This window comes from Chanodichthys erythropterus, chromosome 10 (genome assembly GCF_024489055.1).
Source record: "Chanodichthys erythropterus isolate Z2021 chromosome 10, ASM2448905v1, whole genome shotgun sequence".
Classification (NCBI taxonomy): Eukaryota; Metazoa; Chordata; class Actinopteri; order Cypriniformes; family Xenocyprididae; genus Chanodichthys; species Chanodichthys erythropterus.
This window is the reverse complement of record NC_090230.1, coordinates 4,400,952-4,420,766: the sequence shown is the minus strand read 5'-3', so window position 1 is coordinate 4,420,766 and position 19,815 is coordinate 4,400,952. Positions and strand designations below refer to the sequence as shown.

Here is a 19,815-nt window from a genome sequence, read left to right as displayed (position 1 = left end):
CCACTAGCTGTCAATATTACATACTGCATCTTTAATATACTGTAGATGGAATGATTTTCATCAGGGCATTGCTAATGATATCATATATCCAGTTCATTTCTAGATACGAATGCCACTAGTCTTTGTTTCTCAGTTCCAGGTCAGAGCATGGCACAAAGAAAATTCATCAGGAAAACGCAACACTATTATCCAGTGATACCTGCTGTACAGCTGTCTGAGCTCAACAAGGGGAAGAGAACTGCAAAATGACACACCCGGGGTCCTGAGGCGCTCCAAAATTAATTAAAATGCCTCCCATTGAGCTGACAGATACTCTTTTTAAAGAGGTCATCTTCAGTACTGTGAAAAAGACATCAAATCGTCCAATAGCGAAAAGCTATAATACAGTTAATCACAGATCTCATGCTAAGCGGCTTGAGATCTGGTCTATGATAATGGGGTAAAAAAAAAAAAAAAACTAGTCATTGCTTTTATTTGTTTTTTTAATTTAATGGTTAAATTAATGGTTATTCTTCCAAATTATGTACTAATTTCAATAAAGATTACATCTTAAACCATTTTAATGACAGATGTTTTTTGAGGCCACATAAATGCAATCCAATAACCACAGACTTTAATATAACAGTTTGTGAAAGTTGTCCAATGTTCAAAGTTTGTTAATTAGCCAGAAAAAAACCTCTAGAGAACAGCTTATTTATTAACTTGTTATGTTTATGTATGTTTGAATAAATCTGTCAAGTTATTATGTACAATTTAAAGGAACAGTTCACTCAAAAATGAAAATTTCCTGATTATTTACAAAAATGATTAATCATTACACTAGAGAAGACCCTTATTTGTCAGCTGGTGTCGTGTGAAGCCCTTTGAAGTGGCCTAAATATGGATTTTGGGCTGTCAAATATGGTCTACATTGAGTATCATTCACTTGCAGATGAAAATTAGCCAGAATGGCTAAATCTGGCACATTTACATAGGAGACTTGTTTCTTGTGTTAATTAAAGGTCCCATGACATGCTACTTTTTGGATGGTTTTATATAGGCCTAATTGGTCCCTAGTACTGTGTCTGAAGTCTCTTTCCCGAAATTCAGCCTTGGTGCAGAATTTCAGCCACTATGAGTCAGTCCAACAATGAGCTTTCCAGAGGACGTGCTGTTTCTGGGTCTGTAGCTTTAAATGCTAATGAGGAGGAGAGAGGCGGGGCAAGGTGGAGGGTGGGTGTGGCCTTAACCAGCTCGCGGCCACGGGACCATGCGCTAATGTTGACAGTCAGTGGATGTATCGCAATGGCTCGCAGACACGTAGTCGTTCAAGCTTTCAGTTTGACCAGAATCTGATCTGGATAAAGAAGCACCGGATGAAGAAGTTGCGACTCAGCGGCTACAGCAGGACGTCTCTGAATTGTGTCAGGATACGGTACTTTAGTTGGTTTATGTTGCTCTGATTTGCTATCGTATAACGTTATATATTATATAATTATCAGCTATAGACACTAACCAGCGCAACTAAATTAGTCAGACCTCTGCCATTATTACAAATACCTTTTCGGTTAGGTGCCATTGTGGAAAATGTGCTACCATGCCAACATCATTTATTTGTTTACATATTTTATATTTCATATATCTAAGTTTTTACAATCTTTCTTATTACTCTGCAATCTGGAAAACACCAACAGCAGAACGGTTATCTGAACAACAAAGAAATATACAACACTCGCGTTACAGTGTGTATATTCACACACACACTTGATGCCGTCTACCTTTACATTAGCAACAGTTACTGGGCTGTATTGGCCCACGTTGAGGAAACGGTCGTCGGTGAAATGTGTGGCGCAGACATACAAAACTTTGGGAAGTTGTATTGGCACATTACCACAGAAAATTAAATTAACCCACTGTTTCGTCATAGGCTCGGATGAAGGAACTAAAAGAAATACTAAGGAGTTCATTTGTACATCCAAACACTGAGCAACTGCCATGCTTCGCTCGTTTACAAGGCATGATGCCTCTCGAGGAAAAAAAAAATTGTGCTCGAATCTCACAGTAGTAGCTCATTTTCTCATGGGCGGGCAAAGCAGAGAAAGGGGAGGTAACCTTTCCCCTTATGACGACATATGGGGAAGATTCCAGATTGGGTCGTCTGAGCTTTCATTTTCTCAAAGGCGAAGCAAAATACCCAGGGCTCGGTTCACACCCATCACCTTTTCTAGCCACTGGGGACCATATGCAGGCTAGGATAACTCATATTAATGTTAAAAAACCTCATAAAGTGAAATTTTCATGCCATGGGACCTTTAATGTGCATTGTCCTCTTTTAAAAAAGCAATTAGATGGAGAAAAATCCTGAAATGTTTTCCTCCAAAACCTTAATTACTCTTTGGTTGAGGAAAGGAAGTCATATACATCTTGAATGGCATTGGGGTAAGTAAATAATCAAGAAATTTACATTTTGGACTCTATTGTTAATTTTAACCTTTAATTTTATACTAATGTACCAAATGAGAGAGTTCCCTGTATGTAGACATTTTTTTTTCCTATAGAAGCATTTACATGTACCTGAAATATTAAATAAATAATGCATTTATGATTATAATCAGCACCCATTGTTCGGCTGATTTTATGTTGGACTAATGGACATTTGTATTACTGGAAAATGCCTTTTAATTTCTGGAACTTAATTTTTTTATGTTGGGAATTTTTTATTTGTAAAATAAGTATTTTTATGTTAACACGTTTGAATAAAACGTTGAAAAATTACAGGAATTATTTACTGGTAAATTAACCAAAAGAATTAATCAACTAATCAGAAAACAATTGATAGATTTATCAGGAACAAATAATCGTTCAATTTATTAAATAAACAAACTAATTTGGATAATTAATCACTAGAAAAAACTGTTTGTATAAATCACCAAAACATGAAAATTCTGTCATCAATTACTCATCATTTATCGTCATGTTCCAAACCCACAGACTTTGTTCTTCGAAATAAACACTGAGACATTTTTGCAGATATTTACTGATGTCCTAAAGTCCTTTTAGTGTTTATCAGTGGTTTATATTAGGGGTCAGAAGTGTGTAGCTAATTTCCTGAGGGACCCTTGAGCAACGGAAACCAATGGTTTTCAAGAGGTACAATGATGCATGTATTTCCACCACAAGGATCTCTGGGAAAGGACAACATCATGTACCCTGCTGACATCAGCTGGCGTTTCATCAGAAATAATGACCCTACACGGAGTCCCACACCAATTAAGGCCCAATGAACGAGCATGAATAATTGACATGCTACTGGCTACATAAACTGATTGGAGCTGCATGTTTAATTACTGCAGCCTGATCTATGCCTGGATGGGTTTACACTCATTTGTCTTTGCAGGGACAAGAAGAAGGAGGGGAGCAATCTATAAATCACTTCCAGTGGCCAATGTCATTTGAATACGTATGGGGCAGCTGAGCCTCCTAGTATAGTCTAGCACTGGATAACGCCAACTACCTCACGAAATGTTAAACATTGTGATACAATGCACTGCAATCTCAACGTCAAATTGTACATGAAGTGGATCTGACCACACAGGTATCAGAGTTTGGCTTATTTCAATGACTTGCTTCTTCAAATGTTACGGCTACGACCTACGGGTGTCGTGATATACAGGAATTGACGATAACCGTGATATTTTAAAAAATGAAATATCGTTATCGTGTTTTTTTTAAGGGTGTCATAATATAACAGTACTGGCGATAACCATATTATTCAGTACGTATGATAATATGGCACATACTATGTAAATTGTGGCCACGTTGTACTAATTCGTTCAGTTTTTGAAATGAAACTGTCCACAATTGAGATAAACTAACCTTCCATTTACCTTCCTGTAGCTCAAACAATAGCTATAGCATGGTGTTAACAACGCCAAGGTCATGGGTTCAATTACCAGGGAAAGCAAGAACTGATAAGATGCGCACCTTCAATGTAAGTTGCTTTGGATAATGCAGAAATGTAAATTAGGACAATATATCCACAGTTTAATTAAAACTAGAGAACGAAATAATAAAATGTGGACCAGTTGAACCAGTTGTGGCAAAAATGTTTGCCTCCATACATTCACTGGTCGTGATGTATGTTTAGTATTGTGTGCAAAGAATTGCTCAATATAAAATGAGCTCAGTCATCATCTAAAGCTAATTTACGGTTAATCTATAAAAACATATAATAAATGAGTTCAGTGTAATATTTAGCAAATCTTACAATGAATATGTTTTTTTCATTGTGTGCATTATAATGTTGTAATGCCTACATTCACTTGTATCATTTATAAATGGTACAATTTTATTTTTTATGTATTTCGACCAAATATTATAGAATTTTAAAGGATTAGTTCACTTTCAAATGAAAATTAGCCCAAGTTTTACTCACCCTCAAGCCATCCTAGGTGTATATGACTTTCTTCATTCAGATGAACACAATTGGAGAAATATTAATAAACATCCTGACACATCCAAGCTTTCTAATGGCAGTGAACAGGGTTCACGAGTATGAACTGAAGAAAGTGCATCCATCCACATCCATTTATCATAAACATGTACTCCACACGGCTCCGGGGGTTAACAAAGGCCTTCTGAAGTAAAGCGTTGCGTTTGTGTAAGAAAAATATCCATATTTACGTTATAAATTAAAATATCTAGAATTAAAAATTAAAATTAAAATATCTAACACCATCCGTATTCAATTTATGAAAAAATTTAAATATCTAACACCATCCGTATTCAACTTATGAAAAAAGCCTAAGTTGAGTACAGAAGGCTTAGGACATAGTGTAATTGTATACAAGAGTTTTACACTTTCTTCGTAAGTTGAATACGGAAGGTGGTCAGGCGGAAGCTATAGATATTTTACTTTATAAATTGTTAAATAAGGATATTTTTACACAAACGCATTGCTTCGCTTCAGAAGGCCTTTATTAACCCCCCCGGAGCTGTGTGGAGTACGTTTATGATGGATGGATACACTTTCTTGAGCTTCATACTCATTGGTCCCGTTCACTGCCATTATAAAGCTCAGATGCATCAGGATATTTATTATTATAACTCTGATTGTGCTCATCAGAAAGAAGAAAGTCATATACACCTAGGATGGCTTGAGGGTGAGTAAAGCTTGGGCTAATTTTCATTTTAACGTGAACTAATCCTTTAAGGCAGGCCATTTATTTATTATGGCCCACAACAGGAAAATCATTAAGTCGTTAAGTTACACTTTATATAAGGTAACATTGTTACAGTGTAATTTTACAGAAAAGTACTGAATATTATTGAACTACATGTATTTACTATAGGGTTAGTGTTTCACCCTAATATTCTTATGGTGAATTTCTTTTTTGTTCTTCATTTAGGGGTAAAAAGAAGTTTGAAATATGTGAGCAGCGATACACTGTTAATGAACGTCCTGACGCTGTCTACGCTTCTGAGAGTGACGTTTAGATGAATCTGTAAATATGTGCTGTGCGCTTTCCTCTCAAAATTAAAATAAACACACAACAAAAATGACAGCGGTGAGAAAACGGCAGTTAAGAAAGCATCTGATCATAGCGATGTGGATGTTTGCACCAGCTCTTCAATTCACCACTCCATCCAGTAAGAGTGCACTCTCACAACATTTTAGTACAATTATCCACTAATAGGGCTGGGCGATATATCGAATGCTTTTGTCACGTGCATTTCGTCAGTAAAGCCGGTTCCCTGATTACCGCTAAATCGCCATCACCTGCTTTCAAATGAAGCGGCATTTAATAGACAGAGCCGTAGTTCACTGATAAGCCACGCAATATCGCGTTCAATATCGACGGCGATTCATATCGATATTGAACGCGATATTTCGTGGCTTATTAGTGAACTACGGCTCTGTATATTAAATGCCGCTCCATTTGAAAGCAGGTGATGGCGATTTAGCGGTAATCAGGGAACCGGCTTTACTGACGAAAGGCGCGTGACAAAAGCATTCGATATATCACCCAGCCCTATCCACTAATGAAACTGGGAAAATGAATTTAAAAAAAGGAACCAGTTCTTAAATAGAACAGAACAGGTTCTTGATTCCCAAGCCCAATCAGTCTAACAGACACTCAGAACTATAGTTCTGCCAGACATCCAACCATGCTGTGTGAAGCAGAACAGATAAAGTGAACAGCTTTGGCATTTCAGTGAAATTCACATTTGCCCTTTCTTTGAGATGACTTGGGGGCGGCCAGTGGCATCAGCTCTTGAGCTGTGAACCACTGAAGTCCAGATACATGAAGGATGCCCCCGAGTCTCAATTCAAGATGCAGTCCTGTTCTTATTACCAAAGCCATTGAGACACATCTGGGCCGAGCTGATTAATCTAATCCCACGAGTTTTTGTTGCTCTCTGTGGAGCTTAATATGCCACCAGGTTTGCTATCACTCACTGTACTAAGCCTATCATCCAAAATAACATTAAAAAAAAAACAACAGAAAGGTGGAACAGATCCCCACTTGCTACAATTTTTTGATACATTGCAAAAATAGTCACAGTCAAGGGATGTTTTTAGGCTAAATGTACAGTACAAACATTATTTTATTAAACAATAAATTGAATTCATAACTGGAACACCGTATTGACAAATCAGCATCCATGACCAGAATTTTATGTGTGTAAAATTGCATTAGTGAATCTGATGTTCCATTAAATGCATTATGTTTCAGAGTGCCAAAGTTTGAACTCTACAATATTGTTTCATTTATCTTGCTGTTTTCATGTTCCCTTATCGCGTTAAGATTTGATTTGACAGTTGTAGAAAACACCTTGCCTTTTAAAACAACAAACCTGAGATATGCTTGCTTTTGCGTTACAATGCTTGATTAATACAAAATCCAATCTGGCATGGAACGGGACACACGAGATTTTGTGCTGTGTTCACTTCCATTCATCAGTAAAACTAAGCATGCAGGTCCACTCCTAAACCTGATCATGACCATACGAAAATGTACAAATGTGATCATACAAATGTATATGAGAGTACCATATACTTTATCCTATTATAAAAAATAACATAAAATATTATAAGTAGGGCTGTCAACAGAATTTTTTAAATCACGATTAATTGCACTCTTTTGTGCAATTAATTATGATTAATTGCACATTTATTGTGAAATTAAAGGTGCCCTAGAATTAAAAATTGAATTTATATTGGCATAGTTGAATAACAAGAGTTCAGTACATGGAAATGACATACAGTGAGTCTCAAACACCATTGTTTCCTCCTTCTTATATAAATCTCATTTGTTTAAAAGACCTCCGAAGAACAGGCGAATCTCAACACAACACCAACTCTTACGTAACAGTCGGAATCATTAATATGTACGACCCCAATATTTGCATATGCCAGCCCATGATCGAGGCATTACATTGCTGTGATGATTCAGCTGTGATCTGTGCACAGCTGAATCATCAGACTAGGTAAGCAAGCAAGGACAATAGCGAAAAATGGCAGATGGAGCGATAATAACTAACATGATAACATGATATTTTTAGTGATATTTGTAAACTCTCTTTCTAGTTGTTTCGTTAGCATGTTGCTAATGTACTGTTAAATGTGGTTAAAGTTACCATTGTTTCTTATTGTATTCACAGAGACAAGAGCCGTAGTTATTTTCATTTTTAAACACTTGCAGTCTGTATAATTCATAAACACAACTTCATTCTTTATAAATCTCTCCAACAGTTTAGCATTAGCCCATTAGCCATGGAGCACAGCCTCAAATTCATTCAGAATCAAATGTAAACATCCAAATAAATACAACACTCACATAATCCGATGCATGCATGCAGTATGCATGACGAACACTTTGTAAAGATCCATTTTTGAGGGTTAAATTAGCAGTGTAAACTTTGTTTACGCACTGTTTAAGGCAAGCGCGAGCTCCGTGGGCGGGGAGCATGAGCATTTAAAGGGGCCGCAACATGAATCGGCGCATTTCTAATTATGCCCCAAAATAGGCAGTTAAAAAAATGAATTAAAAAAAATCTATGGGGTATTTTGAGCTGAAACTTCACAGGCATATTCAGGGGACACCTTAGACTTATATTACATCTTGTAAAAAAAAACGTTCGATGGCACCTTTAAGAATACACTATTTATCTTGTTTAACACGTTAATTTTGTCATCATTTTCTATATCCAGCAAAGTAAACCATCAGATTGAAGGGTTATTCTCACAAAACTTTTTTCAAGGTAAATTTAGGTTTCTTTCCAAAAAAGAACACTTGGAAACTCCAAAAAACAAAAATCCCTGAGGGGTTTTCCATCCTTCTGCGTACCCCCTAACATTTGCCCCTTAAATTGATTTTCCAGTTTAACTTTATAAAATAAATAAATGTTTTAAATAAAAAAAAAATGTTCAATTGAGAAATATGCAATAATAGTAAAAACTAAGTGAGACTTTAAATAATAAACTAATCAAGTCATTCATTCAGTAACGAAGCAACTACTGTATTTATGAATGAATCATTGAATGACTGACTCTCCCGATTTGTTCAAAGCTGCAGAATTGTTCACTAAACACTGATGTGTGCTGTAGATCTGCTGTGGCTTTCATTGTAACTATTATTTTGTTCAGTGCTTAAAGTGGAAACATAAAAGTGGCAATACCCCCGATGCTCTGTTCAAAATGCGTCCCAGAGGAAGGGAGCAACATGTCGGAAGTGCTGGTACGCGTGGAAAACTGGCAGTATGCTAAAAAATAAAAAAAATAAAATAGAGAAGTGCGTACTGGCGCGTACCGGCCCAATTCAAGCACTGATTTTGTTGCAAAATAGAGTAAATACTGCCAGTATTGCATGTTTAGATTTTTGACCTGTTGTATGTACCCCCAGGGGTACGCGTACCCTGTTTGGGAACCACTGGTGTACAGTATGTGTACAGCGCAACAGCAAAGAGCTTGTTTACATGTTAGACAAATCAAGTTGCGATACCGAACAGGACCACATGGAGATGCCAAAAACAACCTTAAACCAACCGCCTTGACATGAATGCATTATGCATATGCCTACTACAGTATGTGGATCCATTCAGAATTATTAAAAACAGCAACATACACATGACAAATTAAAAAATTATAATGAATGTGTATGGAAACAACGTGAATGTACTGAAATGTGCCTGAGCATAAATACAATGTGCAACCAGTGTGTCGAGAGCAATAATAACAGACTCACGTGTGTTTACTGTACGACTCCTGTACATTACTGCAATCACCTTTTACCTTGATTACAAATCGCATCCATCAAAACTTTACTAGCAAGACGCTGGTTTGTGTATCATCTGGCCATACAGCTGTGGGACGATTTGACGTTCCATTCAGTCTGTACAGTATTTCACAGTATTTCGCACTCTTCAGAAACAATCACAGAAAATTACAGAGCTTGTGTTTTAAAGCGAAACACACTGGAATAAATAATTCACTGAAAACGCAAAGTGAGTCTCTATTCTCTCTGCCTTCTCTGATGTACTCAGCCTGGACTTCTAAGATCATCTAACTGCGTGACTTAAATTGTTTTTAATTGTTTTAATCCCTTTAATAACTATTATCTCAAAAAATGTTTATATCTTGCAATTGGGACTTTATAACTCGCAATTGTTAATATCTCACAATTCTGATTAAAAAAGGTCAGAATTGCAAGATATAAACTGCAAATTTGTATTTGGCAATTCAGAGTTTTGTTCTCAGAATTATGAGTTTATATCCACCAATTCTCACTTCTTTTCTCAGAATTGTGATAAACTCGTAATTGCGAGTTAAAAGGTCCAAACTTTGTCAATGGCCAATGCTAAATGGAATTTTAAAATGAGAATAGAATGACAGAATTGCTTACTACCCTTGAAAGTGTACAACATCTAGCCAATCTTTTAACTTCACTGTCATGAAGATGTTCTCTGAAGAACTCTTTGAAATACAGTAATACGTAATACTGGACATAGTTTGGGTCATAACAGAGTGGAATAACGGAAGAAATGGAATAAATATTGTGATTATGAGCACATCAAAAGTCATTTTATTACACCCTAAGAGATATACTGGGTGTTTACTGAGGTCTATACATAGTGCACATGTAGAGTTGATCAACTCCCTCACAATTTATCTTGCGGCAACATTATATTGAAGGATTTGCTTTCACAAAAACATGCCACACTTCTGTGCCAGTTCAACAACAGCTATAATCATGTAATACAGCATATAAAACTGGTTAAAAGCCTTCTGTATGTTTATAACCCAATGTGGACGTCATTCTTAAAATTATGCAGAATATGCATTGTTACAAACAAATGGCATTTATAATGGTTATTACAACAAGCTCAAATTTGCATTGATTTGACTGTAATGAATACAAAGGGGCTTTTGAGACCAACAATTGCTCCAGACTTAAAAAGCCTCCATCCTAATTTTTCAGTAAATATATGCAAAGTTGCTATTACATGATATTAATGCACTGTAATGAGACAAAGCGGCATGTTGATGGCATATATCAGAAAACTGATATTGAAATGTGGCACAAGAGCTTTTTGGCAAAGAAAAAACCCAAACAATGATTATGTAGTTATTAATAGGCTTTCTCAAGCTTTGATTTGCAATGCTTTAACTTTAGTGGGTGTTTATTTGACACTTAAAATATGTTAACTAACTGTGGGTTTGTGTGTATGTAAACCAAACTAAACACAAAGCAATGTGCCTAACTGCCTATATAAACACTCTAACATGTTTCCATAAATTAGGATTTACAGCATCACAGCATCCCATGAATATTATTTGTTGTGACCTGCTTTACCAAACAAGCACATAAATCCGGTCAACTATTGATGTTTTCTGTGACTATACAGACACTTGCAAGCATAAATGTTCTTTAAAATGAACATATTTATGTTTCCATGTGTATATTTACCATCGCAACACAACGCATGAGTTTTGTTTTGACCTCAAGCATAACATGCGTGAGTTAAAGCCCGTGTTGCATGCACAGAAAAGCATGCAACCAGACAAATGCATTAGTGTTTGATAAATATTGAAGCTTTATTTACACGCATGAACAGTAGCATTAGGTTTGATGTACCTCGGAACACAGCTCGGAGATGAGCGGTCAATCTCCCACGTTGCAAACAAATTCATGGGCACAGGCATGATGGGACCCGAACCCGCCGCACCCGAGCCCGAACCCACAGCTCCGGCCATGGCTGATCCTCCGGGCGCAACAGCAGCGGGTGCTGGAGCGGGTGCACCGACACCCGGGTTCATGAAGGCGGCTCGGACCCCTCCTCTCTCCACAGCCGCGGCCATCATCGAACCGACACTCAAGCTGGACTGGGATGGTTCTGGACCTCAGTTCTCATGCACACAGTCCGGACGGCTTTCTGCTCCTGCTCATCTCTCACATACACAGATTTGCGATGGTCAGAGGCGGAGCTTCGCTTCAAAAGAAAATGTGGAGCAGATGCGATCTGCGGTCGGCCGATAGGAGGCGCTGAATCACGGGTTCCATTCTTTTCCAGTTCAGTAGGCCACTCGCTAATGAGTCGTTCTGTTGAGCCGGTACTTCTTAATGATTCGGTCGAAACAATTCGCGAACCGGTCGTAAATAACTGTAGTGTTTTTAAGAGAGAACATCTGTTTGGGAATATATAAACCCAGAAGGTCAGTGACATGTGTAAATATCATTTCTTTCAAGAACAACAATAGGGCAAAAACGCAGAGTCTAGTGTACATTGAAAAAAACTGAAAAGTGTACATCGAAGTATAGTCAATCTAGTGTACATTGAAAACAACAACAACAACAACCATAGGCTACTATTTTTAAAGTGAAATATAATAAATAACATATTCATTTAGTAACTATAACTCCAAAGGAATAAAATGTAAAAATGTAAATATGATAAAAAGTGACTCAAATTAATCTTTTTCTTAAAAAATAGTGATCTTAAATTTGTTGTATTTTTATTTTATTTTTTTTCAGGACATAAAGAAGAAATTATAAACAAAATGTGAACGATGAAGTTATGAACTTTCTTTAGGCTAAGTGATCACATCTCTGACCTCCCTGCCTTCTCTGTGTCTAATGGGTTCAGCGGGCATCAGAGAGGGCAAGAAATATGCATGGAAACCTGGACTTCACTTGTGTCGTGCAGCAGGTTAGGTTTAATTGTGCTTATTGAAACCCAGTGTCACGGAAAAGGATAATCAGAGAGGGCAAGAAAGGTTAGTCCCCCCCATCAAACAACTGTATGTGTTTGATGTGGCATAATTTCTACTTGTGGCACAATGACTCATATTTGTGATAATGTGGTATGCATCCATGACATATTGTCTAGTTGTAGTCTGAGAAAAGTAATGAGTTGCAAATTATTGCTTTAGCTGTGACTTGCCAGACAAATTGCCCTTCTATTACCTGCATATTAATGTTAATGTTATTTTACTATTATCATTTAACATTCACAGACAGAAGGAACTGTAGCAGGAATGTGGGTTCCATCAATGAGATTTGTAGATAGATTAATATCACTGAAATTATTCATAAGTTTCCGCCATGTGACTTTTTTCACTCATACTTTTTTGAGTAAATCCAAGGCCTTCTCATCTGCCCCTTATCATGTGCATGTGTGTTTGTTCTGTTCTAAGGAATAGTAGGGATGTAAATGATGGGTTAAATGTAGCGTGTTTGAGTGCAAAGCTCCCTAGCATGAAAGTGAAATGATAGGGATGTAAACCAGTGCTGCCTATTTCATAAGTTGGTATTTTTATGGAATAAAGCAAGATAGGTTGATTTGTGGACATCGTTTAAGGTTATTTCATGCTCTGCTTCTCCTTCTGAGTCACGTGCATCAATATACAGTAACACTTGTTTTTTGACTGTCCATGAACCTAATATTGAGAGCCCTTTAGTTAGATTGGAAGTAGGCATGCTTATCTTCATATTTCAGCTCTGGAATTCTAAAACAGAGGTCAATTCTCAAGCCCTCGGTGGCTGTGTCCATAATCGCCCCCTATACCCTCATGCGCTATTCCCTACATTAGTCCACTAACAGTGCACTTGAGGGAGTGAATAAAAATGAGTGCGTGAATTCGGACACTGTGTCAGAAGGCTGCCGCTTTTGCATAGTTTGTGCTTGCTGTTTCATAACCTACATATCAAACCTACATATAAACCTTAATTAAACAATTTAATAACTAATTAAAAAGGAATTTATACCTGTATGATATTACGCTGTAGCCACATTGGACCAGCACTTTGGAAAATGGAAGGATGGATGATCCAGCTGCGGCACCATCTTCTGGTTAGATGCGGGAATTCATTCGGCACCCGACTCTGACAGTGCATTATGGGTACTCTCTAGCCGTTGAGCGTACATCGGTTGTACGCTCGTTATTACAGTGCATTGCGGGATTGAATGAGTGCATTCGATAGCGTCCACTATGGTTTTGGACACCACTACAAATGGTTGTTCCCTTCAAACACTGTAGTTCCAACTCCTGAACAAGCTAAACAAGGTCTTCAGGATTACTAGAAAGCTACTAGCACGTGACCTTTATCAAGGTTGGAGGTAAACTCTGCAAGAAAGTAGATCTCGAGGACCAGAGTTAAGAACCCCATGCTCTAGAGCAGGGGTCTCCAATCCTGCCTGGACATTGCCCCTCAGAGTTTACCTCCAGTTCTTATTATATGCATCTGAATCAGCTAATTAAGGTCTCCATGATCACTAGAAATTTCCTGACAGGTGTGCTGGAGATAAACTATTCCGGAAGGCAGCCCCGCCAGGAGCAGGATTGGACACCCCTGTGTTTCCCAACCCTGGAGGCACACCAACACTACACATTTCTGAGCTATTCCTAATCAAACACACCTGATTGATGAACTCGTCAGCTCATTAGTAGATACTCCAAGACCAGAAATAGAGGGGTCAGATAAGAGAGACATCCAAAATGTGCACTGTTGGTGTGCCTTCAGGAACAGTGTTGGGATACACTGCCGTGGAGACTTCAAATGCGCACTACTGCACACATATGGACCTTCCCTTTCAGAATAATGAGTTTCATTTTGTGTCAAACAAGGGTAAAATTTTCTCCAATCCTTTTCTGGAGACTGAAATGGTGACAGGACTTGTTAGGTCTTTCCAGAGCTGAGATACAGCCATTCCACTTATTCCATTGATGGTTACATTTGAGCTTAAAACTTGGTGAACACCAGGGAATGTGCAAAATTGGACAAACAGCATCTTAAGATTAAAGAAGCCATAAGTACTCAAGCCTGAGGTACCAATGGCCTCCATCTTGGATCTGCAGGAGAAGTGCCAACTCAAGAAGCTGGATATGCTAAATTACCAGCATGTCCTCTTGAGGGGGAGGAAGATGAGCAATGTTCCATGGATAGCTGGCCAAGGAGCTCTTCTGCTGTTGAGGAGTCAGTCTGAGGTTAAAATGCTATCCCAGGAATTCTTGGGAAGTGTTTTTGATCATTTACAAATGGACTGTCCACTTCTAATTTTCATACAGAATGCTCAAAATGTTTTGTGTGTAGGTCGCCTGGAGTAGAGTGACTTGCAAAAGCTGCAGAATAGTTTTTATTGAGGCTGACCGCCTACCTGTCTTCCAAAACATAACAATCGAGGAGGTAGAGGGGGCGAGATAAAACCTCCCAGGGGGGTGTCTTCTTGAAAGACCTGAGTGTTTTCCTCTCTTTTGCAACTCACAGAACCAGATTTTGCTGGTATTGCTGTTGTTGTTTGTTTTACCATGTCAGCAGATTTCTTTGCACAAGATGAAACACAGTTTTCAGGCAGCTCACATGACCCTCAAACCAAAAGAGTTCTAATGGTGCCAGGACTTTCTGAGGAGGCAGGAAAGGCTGACCAGCTTCTTCTTCAACTTTATAATGGTTGTGAATGGGAACAAAAAAAATAAAAATAAAAATGCATCCATCCATAAAAAATATATTCCATATGGCTCCAGATGGTTAATAAAGGCCTTTTGAAGTGAAGGGATGCATTTTTGTAAGAAAGCTTGCACATTCTGCGTAAGATCATTTGTGCATTCTGTGTTCGGTCGTCCGCTGGAAGCTAGTTATTTGAATTTATAAAGTTTGTGGATATGGATATTTTTCTTACAAAAACATATTCGGCATATACTGTAATGGCAGTGTCTACCAAGAATAGAATAAATTAAAAAGTGTTTGAAAATTGACTTGGCATCTTGTCACTTTCTTTAATTTCACAGTTGCTGATGGTGCCTTTGTATTAATGAGACCTACCCACCAGTGGTTAGGCATAATTTTTTATCAGATTCTTTGATGCTTTTCAGTAGACACAAAACATGGTTATTTGTTTGCATGAGTTGAAGAGTAAAAAAGTGAAGCTATGTTTCTTCATATAAGCAAAGGACATATAGGATATTGCTGGATATTGTTGCTTGTCATTGCACCTTAAAAGGCCATGCTTGAACAATAAACTGATTACCATAAACAACAAATATATTTTTCTAGGGGAATGGCATGAACACAGGATAAATTTTTGTTGTTAATTTAGCTGAATGGCTTTGATTAAATGGTCTCAAACTCAGCTCCTGGAGGTCCACAGCCCTGCATAGTTTGGCTCCAACCCTAATTAATCACAAAACTTCCAAGCAGGTGAGTTGGATCTGGTTGAAGATAAACTCTACAGGACAGCGGCCCTCCAAGAGTGGATTTTGAGACCATTACTTTGATAGAACAATTAAAATGTATTGATATATATATTTTTTTAAATTGTGATCAAAGCTATTCCTTCTGGGTTTATTTTAATGTGAGGCCACCACAATAAACAGAAAAAAAGACTTAAATGTTTTTTTTAGATGTTGAGATATATTTGACCCAAGATGTCCTAATAAACATATTAGACAGGAAAGTTACTCTAAATCAAAAATTGAATTGGGACATTCTTTATGAAAGAATGCTTGACAATAAATATTTAAAGGCAAGTCTTTTTCTCTAAACTTGGATTCATAAAATCATAGAGGAGACATAGTTGCAGAGATTGTCTTAAAATTCTGTAGAATTTACATATTTATTGTTTCTAACATATGTTAAAAAATCAACCAAAAAAGTAAAGGCACATTTTTTTTCCCTGGTCAAACACTCTCCTCCAGACAAGCGAGACCACAGAGCGAACATCCTGCTGGGATACCGAATCATATGGTGCCACCTTGAGGCTGCATTAGGATTTAGACAAATTTTATCTACAGAAAACCAAATGTAATTTGTGTTAATGTATATTTTTCCACACAAAAAGCTGTCCTGCCGCATCAGAAGACTTATAAATTCCATCGTAATGTGAACTGTGCAACTAGAGGGGATAAAACGCTGGATCAGGTGTATACTAATGTAGCGGATGCATATAGAGTCCAGGTTTACCCACACCTGGGCCTGTCAGACCACCTTTCACTCTTGCTACATCCACAGTATACACCAAAAATTTAAACTGCTGCACCTGTGGTCAGGACAGTAAGAACGTGGCCTGAGGCGGCTATCCCTCAGCTCCAGGATTGTTTTCACTTCACAAAGTGGGAGGTATTTAGAGGTCAGGGTACACCTACACAGGAGTCTCTGGATGAATACACTACCTCAGTTATGGACTATGTCAAATTTTGTGTAGACAGTGTTTCAACCTGGAACAAAATATGTGTTTCCAAATCAAAAGCCATGAATGACACATAAGGTACAAAAAATAATCAAGGCTAGGGATTAAGCATATAGATCTGGGGACAGGAAACTTATAGCAGAGCCAGGACTGCTTTAAGGAAAGGAATCAAATCTGCCAAATTAGAACATAAAAGGCAGATTGAAGCCTATTTTATTAACTCCACAAATCCACAGCAGGTGTGGGAGGGTCAGGGCAATAACAGACTATAAGAAGACATTTCCCTCAACAGTGTCACTTTAGCTGAGGATCTAAACCTGTTCTATACCCGTTTTGACAGGGACAACAATGACCCGGTACAACCTCCCATGCCCTCCAGTGACACTGCCCCAGTCCTGAGTACACACAAGGTGAGAATCTGTCCACGCAACATCAATCCATGGAAAGCGACTGGGCCGGATGGAGTACTGAGTAGGGTGCTAAAGGACTGTGCGGGAGAGCTGGCAGAAGTCTTCACCACAATCTATAACATCTTGCTGTCATCAGCTTGGGTTCCAGCATGCTTCAGAAGTGCCAAATTAGTTCCAGGATAACTTGCCTAAATGACTACAGGCCTGTGGTGCTTACACTCATACTGGCTAAATGTCTGGAAAGATTAGTATCAAAAACACATCAAAAATGCCATACCACCCACACTGGACTGGTATCAATTTGCTTTTAGAGAAAAATTTCTATTGCGATCTACACCCTGCTTCAGCATCTAGAGCACAAAAACACCTATGCAAGGCTGCTCTTTGTTGACTTCAGCTCGGCCTTTAACACAATTCGGCCAAACAAACTTACAGCTAAACTGTACTCACTAGGATTAAACACCTCACTATGCAATTGGATTTTGGACCTCCTAACCAATCACTCGCAGTATGTGAGAGTTGGTGGGCACATTTCATCCACCTTAGTTATCAATACTGGAGCCCCCCAAGAATGTGTGCTTAGCCCATTACTCTACATGCTCTTCACACATGACTTCCTAGCCTCTTTGTTATCTAATCTCATCATTAAATTTGCTGATGACACTACAGTGTTAGGACTTATCACCAATAATGATGAGGCTGCATATAGAAAGGAGGTTGAACATCTGGCAACATTGTGTAAGGAGCACAACCTAGCCCCTTAATACCAATAAGACCAAGGAAGTGACTGTGGATTTTAGGAAAAAGGGACAACTTAACCACACTCCACTTTTCATTGGAAGCGAGGAGGTACAGCAAGTTCCTAGCTTTAAGTTCCTGGGACTGTCTGTGACTGAGGACCTCTCCTGGGGCATTAACACCAGTTCAGCTGTTGAAAAGGACCAACAGCGCCTCTTCTACCTGAGGAAATTGAGGAGAGCTAAATTTCCTAAGCAGCTCCTGGTGAATTTCTACCACTGTGATATTGAGAGCATGCTAAACTATGTACACTTGGTATGGTTTTCCAGCTGCACTAAGGCTGAACAGCAGGCACTCCAGAGGGTGGTGAAGACAGTGGGGAAAATCATCGGAACCAACCTCCTAGAGATAAACACCGTCTACACCATCCACTGTCTGAGGAGAGTGCATAACATCCTGCGAGATCAGTCGCACCCAGCACATCACCTGTTCCACCTGCTTCCCCTTAGGGAGATGGTATTGGGCCATCAAAGCAAGAACCACCAGAATGGCCCACAGCTTTTATCCCAATGTAGTGAGAAAAATTAAAGGAACACTTTTTAATCAGAGAATAGCATCAAGTCAGTTAAACTCCTGGGATATTGATCTGGTCAGTTAAGTAGCAGAGGGGGTTGTTAATCAGTTTCAGCTGCTTTGGTGTTAATGAAATTAACAACAGGTGCACTAGATGGCCACAATGAGATGACCCCCAAAATAGGAATGGTTTTACAGGTGGAGACCGCTGACATTTTTTCCCTACTCATCTTTTATGACTGTTTTCACTAGTTTTGCATTTGGCTAGGGTAAGTGTCACTACTGGTAGAATGAGGCGAAACCTGAACCCTACAGAGGTTGCACAGGCAGTCCAACTCCTCCAGGATGGCACATCAATACATACCATTGCCAGAAGGTTTTCTGTGTCTCCCAGCACAGTCTCAAGAGCATGGAGGAGATTCCAGACAGGGAGAGACAGGCAGTTACTCTAGGAGAGCTGGACAGGGCCGTAGAAGGTCCTTAACCCATCAGCAGGACCAGTATCTGCTCCTTTGTGCAAGAAGGAACAGGATGAGCACTGCCAGAGTCCTACAAAATGACCTCCAGCACCTCCACTGGTGTGAATGTCTCTGATCAAACAATCAGAAACAGACTTCATGAGGGTGGCCTGAGGGCCCGACATCCTCTAGTGGGCCCTGTGCTCACTGCACGTCACTGTGGAGCTCGATTGGGATTTGCAATTGAACACCAGAATTGGCAGGTGACAGACGTTAAAGGGTCTGGAGAAGCCGTGGAGAATGTTATGCTGCTTGTAACATCGTTCAGCATGACCGGTTTGGTGGTGGGTCACTGATGGTCTGGGGAGGCATATCCATGGAGGGACACACAGACCTCTACAGGCAAGACAATGGTATCCTGACTGCCATTAGGTATCGGGATGAAATCCTTGGACCCATTGACAGACCCTACACTTGTGCAGTGAGTCCCGGGTTCCTCCTGGTGCACGACAATGCATGTGGCGAGAGTATCCAGGCAGTTCCTGGAGGATGAAGGAATTGATACAATTGAATGGCCCCCATGCTCGCCTGACCTAAATCCAACAGAACACCTCTGGGACATTATGTTTCGGTCCATTCGACACCACCAGGACCTCAGACTGTCCAGGAGCTCAGTGATGCCCTGGTCCAGATCTGGGAGGAAATACTCCAGGACACCATCTGTCATCTCATTAGAAACATGTCCCGATGTTGTCAGGCTTGCATACATGCACGTGGGGGCCATACAAACTACTGAGTACCATTTTGAGTAGCTGCAGTGAAATTTCAGCAAAATGGACTAGCCTGCTGCATCATTTTTTCACTTTGATTTTCGGGGTGTCTTTGAATTCAGTCCCCTCTAGGTTGATCATTTTCAATTCCATTAATTTTTTACATTGTAGGATTCTCTAATGTTATCTCATTGTTATTGA

The 19,815-nt window shown here is 39.0% G+C and overlaps 1 protein-coding gene across 2 annotated transcripts in view; it reads right to left on the bottom strand.

The window, feature by feature from the left end:
- The window catches only part of si:ch211-126j24.1 (phosphofurin acidic cluster sorting protein 2), an 86,910-nt gene extending 75,511 nt beyond the window's left edge, over positions 1 to 11,399 (bottom strand). For both annotated transcript variants that reach the window (XM_067398513.1, XM_067398515.1), the window contains exon 1: positions 11,118 to 11,399. In XM_067398513.1, the coding sequence (XP_067254614.1) occupies positions 11,118 to 11,344 (227 nt within the window). In that variant the 5' untranslated portion in view covers positions 11,345 to 11,399. The remainder of the gene's footprint in view (positions 1 to 11,117) is intronic.
- Positions 11,400 to 19,815: the final 8,416 nt, after the last annotated feature.